At 39.0% G+C, this 4969-nt stretch overlaps 1 protein-coding gene and 1 pseudogene across 2 annotated transcripts; both read right to left on the bottom strand.

Annotated features, from left to right (window-relative positions):
• Nucleotides 1-1451: 1451 nt before the first annotated feature.
• On the bottom strand, nt 1452-2658 carry LOC108288945 (L-lactate dehydrogenase A chain-like). 2 transcript variants are annotated; one of them, XM_037731274.1, is made up of 2 exons: nt 1875-2657; nt 1452-1605 (listed from the first exon to the last, which is right to left on the bottom strand). In XM_037731274.1, the coding sequence occupies exons 1-2, from the start codon at nt 2559-2561 to the stop codon at nt 1468-1470; spliced, it is 825 nt and encodes a 274-aa protein (XP_037587202.1). In that variant the 5' UTR covers nt 2562-2657; the 3' UTR covers nt 1452-1467. The 2 variants fall into 2 exon arrangements, with proteins under 2 accessions (XP_037587202.1, XP_037587200.1); XM_037731272.1 differs by having other exon boundaries at nt 1452-2658.
• A 1053-nt stretch (nt 2659-3711) lies between these two features.
• Nucleotides 3712-3840, bottom strand: LOC119468334 (annotated as a pseudogene).
• Between the last annotated feature and the right edge of the window lie 1129 nt (nt 3841-4969).

The following is a 4969-nucleotide window of genomic DNA, read 5'->3' as shown; positions in this document are numbered from 1 at the left end:
TTTTTTAGACAGAGTCTCACTCTGTTGCCAGGTGCTAGGCTGGAGTGCAGTGGCACAATCTCGGCTCACTGCAACCTCCGCCTCCCGGGTTCAAGCAATTCTCCTGCCTCGGCCTCCCAAGTAGCTTGGACTAGAGGCGCACGCCACTGCGTCCAGCTAGTTTTGTATTTTTAGTAGAGACAGGGTTTCACCATGTTGGCCAGAATGGTCTCGATCTCTTGACATCGTGATCCGCCCGCCTCTGCCTCTCAAAGTGCTGGGATTACAGGCTTGAGCCACCGCGCCTGGCAGGATAAGCTTTTTAATGTGCTGCTGAATTCAGTTTGCCATTATTCTGTTGAGAGTTTTTATATCAATGTCCATCAAGGATATTGGCCTACAGTTTTCTTTTTTTGTTGTATCTCTGCCAGGTTTTGGTATCAGTATGATACTGGCCTTATATAATGAGTTAGACAGGAGTTCCTCCTCCTCAATTTTTTGGAATAGTTTCAGTAAGAGTGGTACCAACTCTTCTTTGTACATCTAGTAGACAACAGCTGTGAATCTATCTGGTCCTGGGCATTTTGTTTGTTTGTTTGTTTGTTTGTGGGCTATTTATTACTTCCTCAATTTCACAGCTTGTTATTGGTCTATTTGGGGATTCAGTTTCTTTCTGGTTCAGTCTTGGGAGGGTGTATGTGTCCCGGAATATATCCATTTCTTCTAGATTTTCTAGTTTATGAGCATAGAGGTGTTCCTAGAATTCTCTGATGGTTGTTTGTATTTCTGTGGGGTCAGTGTAATATCATCTTTGTTGTTCTGACTGTGTTTATTTGATTCTTCTCTCTTTTCTTCTTTATTAGTCTAGCTAATGATCTATTTTATTAATTTTTAAATTAGCTCCTAGATTTATTTCTCTTTTGAATGGTTTTTTATGTTTCTATCTCCAGTTCAGTTCTAATTTTGGTTATTTCTTGTTTTCTGCTAGCTTTTGGATTTGTTTGCTCTTTTTTTTTTTTTTCACTGTTCAAGGTTTATTGGGGGTAATTTTAGTTGGTGTAACACTTGGATAGTTGGTTGCATTGTTTATATGTAGATCTTTTTACATTGCATGGTAATGTACACTACTGATAAATATAGTTCACAAAGTTACATCCTTTGGAACAAGACATGCGATATTGGATCTATACACCGAATGCCAGGACGTGACTGACTGGGAAAAAATGTTGGACTAGGCATGTTCAGTGAAGGAGCCAGGAAGTTACATAACAAAGGAACATCTCTCTGGCTCAAGGGGCAACTGCAGCATGTGCAACATTGGCAGTGGTGCCTCAGAGGTGGCAGAACTATTTCACACTAACCAGTTTAGGACTACACAAGGTTACCACTATCCAGCATCAGAATATAGCTGTAGGACTTTACAAACCATTCCTATTTCTAACTTCTGGAATTGATGTTTTTCCCAGTCCATATTAAAATATTACTGCTTTAATCACAGATCAGATAAAAAGGACAAAATGCACAACCTCCAACTAAAATCCTGTTGTAGCCTAGACAGTGAAATGGTATGACATCAGAAGACTTTAAAATTGCAGCTCTTTTTGGATCCCCCAAAGTGTATCCGCACTCTTCTTCAAGCGAGCCTCTTCCTCAGGAGTCAGAGTCACCTTCACAACGTCTGAGATTCCATTCTGTCCCAAAATGCAAGGAACACTAAGGAAGACATCATCCTTTATTCCATAGAGACCCTTAATCATGGTGGAAATTGGGTGCACCTGCCTAAGATTCTTCATTATAGTCTCTGCCAAATCTGCCACAGAGAGTCCAATGGCCCAGGATGTGTAGCCTTTGAGTTTGATCACCTCGTAGGCACTCTCAACCACCTGCTTGTGAACCTCTTTCCACTGTTCCTTATCTGTATCAGTCCCTAAATCTGGGTGCAGAGTCTTCAGGGAGACACCAGCAACATTCACTCCACTCCATACAGGCACACTGGAATCTCCATGTTCCCCAAGGACCCACCCATGACAGCTTAATGGGTGAACTCCCAGCCTTTCCCCCATCAGGTAACGGAATCGGGCTGAATCCAGATTGCAACCACTTCCAATAACACGGTTTTTGGGAAAGCCACTTATCTTCCAAGCCACATAGGTCAAGATATCCACTGGGTTTGAAACAATAAGCAACTTGCAGTTCGGGCTGTATTTTACAACATTAGGAATGATGAATTTGAAGATGTTCACATTACGCTGGACCAAATTAAGACGGCTTTCTCCCTCTTGCTGACGTGCCCCAGCCGTAATAATGACCGGCTTGGAGTTTGCAGTTACGTTATAGTCTTTGCCAGAGACAATCTTTGGTGTTCTAAGGAAAATGCTGCTATGCTGGAGATCCATCATCTCTCCCTTCAATTTGTCTTCAATGACATCAACAAGAGCAAGTTCATCTGCCAAGTCCTTCATTAAGATACTGATGGCACAGGCCATACCAACAGCACCAACCCCAACAACCGTAATCTTATTCTGGGGGGTCTGCTCTTCCTTTAGAAGATTATGAATCAGCTGATCCTTGAGAGTTGCCATTTTGGACTTGGAACCAAAAGGAACCAGGAATGCACGTCGGGCGGGCGTCGGGGGCGCACAGCAGCGGGATCCGGACTCGGCGGCAGCTACTCCAGCACCTGGATTTGTTTGCTCTTGATTCTCTAGTTCGTTAGTTGTTTAGGTTATTAATGTGAGATCTTTCTACCTTTCCAATGTGGGCATTTAGTACTATAAATTTCCCACCTAATACTGCCTTAGTTGTGTCCCAGAAATTCTGGTATGTTGTATCTTTGTTCTCATTAGTTTCAAAGAACTTCCTGATTTCTGCCTTCTTTCATTATTTACTCAAAATTCATTCAGGAGCAGGTTATTCAATTTCTATGTAATTGTATGGGTTTGAGTGAACTTCTTAGTCTGGATTTTACATTTGATTGTGCTGTGGTCCGAGAGACTGTTCGTTATGATTTCAGTTCTTTTGTTTTTACTGAAGAGTGTTTTACTTCTGATAATGTGATCGATTCCAGAATAAATGCCATATGGTGATAAAAAATGTATATTCTGTTGTGTTGAGGTGGAAAGTCCTATATATTTCTGTATGGTCCTTTTGATCTCGGGCTAAGTTCAGGTCCTGAATATCTTTGTTAATTTTTTGTCTTGATGATCTGTCAAATATTGCCAGCGGGATGAAAAATCTCCCGCTATTAGTGTGTGAGAGTCTAAGTCTCTTTGAAAGTCTCTAAGAACTCACTTTATGAATCTGAGTGCTCATGTGTTAGGTATAAATATATTTACAATAGTAAGCTCTTCTTGTTGAATTGAACGCTTTACCATTACATAACACCTTCTTTGTCTTTTATGATATTTGCTGGTTTAAAATCTGTTTTGTCAGAAACTAGGATTTCGTCCCTTTCTTTTTTCTGTTTTCCATTTACTTGGTAAGTTTTCCTCTCCCCTCCTATTTTGAGTCTATGTGTGTCATTGCATATGAGATAGTTTCTTGAAGACATCATACTAACGGGTTCTGGTTCTTTATCCAGCTTTCCACTCTGTGTTTTTTAATTGGGGCATTTAGTCCATTTACGTTTAAGGTTAGTATTGATATGTTTGAATTTGATCCTGTCATCATGATCTTAGCTGGTTTTTTGCAGACTTGTCTTTGTGGTTGCTTTATTGTGTCACTTGTCTGTGTACTTCAGTGTGCTTTTGTAGTGGCTGGTAATGGTCTTTCCTTTCCTTATTTAGTTTTCTCATGTTCTCCATGTCCAGAGAATCTCCTCTAGGAATGAACTATAGAAATGGTCCCTGAAAGTGTAGTCTTTATAAAAGGTTTTGAAATCAGAAAATGTGAATCTTCCAACATTACACTATCTCAAGATTGCTTTGGCTATTAGGGGACACACAATTCCATACGAGTTTGAGAATTAGCCATTTCTTTTTTTCAAAAAAGGTCATTGGAATTTTCATAAAAATTGCATTAAACATATAGATTTATTTGGGTAGTATGACCTCATCACAATATTGAGTTTTCAAAATTATTAACACTAATGTGTTTCCTTTTATTTAAGTCTTCTAAAATTTCTTTCAGTAATGTGTTGTAGTTTTCAGTGTATAAGTCTCTCACCTCTGTATTAATCAGGGTTCTCCAGAGAGACAGAACCAATAGGATATATACAGAAATATGTAGAAGGATATTTATTATTTAGCTTGGCTCACACAATTACTGAGGCTGAGAAGTCTCATGGTCTGCCCTTCACAAGCTGAAGACCCCAGAAAGCTGATGGTATAGTTTCAGTCCAAATGAGAAAGCCTGACACCTCAGGGCTAAGAGTGTTAAGTCTCAGTCCAAGTCTGAAAGCCTGAGAACCAAGATCAGTGATGTCTGAGGGCAGAAGAAAATGCATTCCCCAGCCCAAGCATAGAGCCAATTTACTCTTCTTCTGCTTTTTTGTTCTATTCAACCTTCAGCAGATTGGAAGATATTTGCACATATCAGTGAGGATAATCTTCTTTACTCAGCCTACCACTTCCAATATTAATCTCTTTTACACATCCAGAAATATTTTATCAGCTATATGGGCATCTCTTAGCCCAGATGACACATAAAATTAACCATCATAATATCCTCAGCTAATTTTTTGGGGGACATTTTATTCCTTTGATATTACTGTAAATTGAATTAATTTCTTAATTTATTTTTCAGATCATTTATTAGAGGTATATAAGAGCACAACTGATTTATATGCATTGATCTTGTACTCAAAACTTTGCTGAATTTGTTGATTAGATTTAGTAGCTTTTTTGTAGATTATTGGGATTTTCTATCACGTCATCTGGAAACAGAGATAGTTTTACTCTTTTACTTCAATTTTGATACCTTTTGTTTTTTTTTCTTGCCCAATTACTCTGGCTAGAACTTTCAGTATAATTTGAATAGCAATGATCAAGGC

This window comes from Cebus imitator, unplaced genomic scaffold (assembly GCF_001604975.1).
Source record: "Cebus imitator isolate Cc_AM_T3 unplaced genomic scaffold, Cebus_imitator-1.0 Scaffold16, whole genome shotgun sequence".
NCBI lineage: Eukaryota > Metazoa > Chordata > Mammalia > Primates > Cebidae > Cebus > Cebus imitator.
This window is presented reverse-complemented; position numbering and strand designations above follow the sequence as displayed.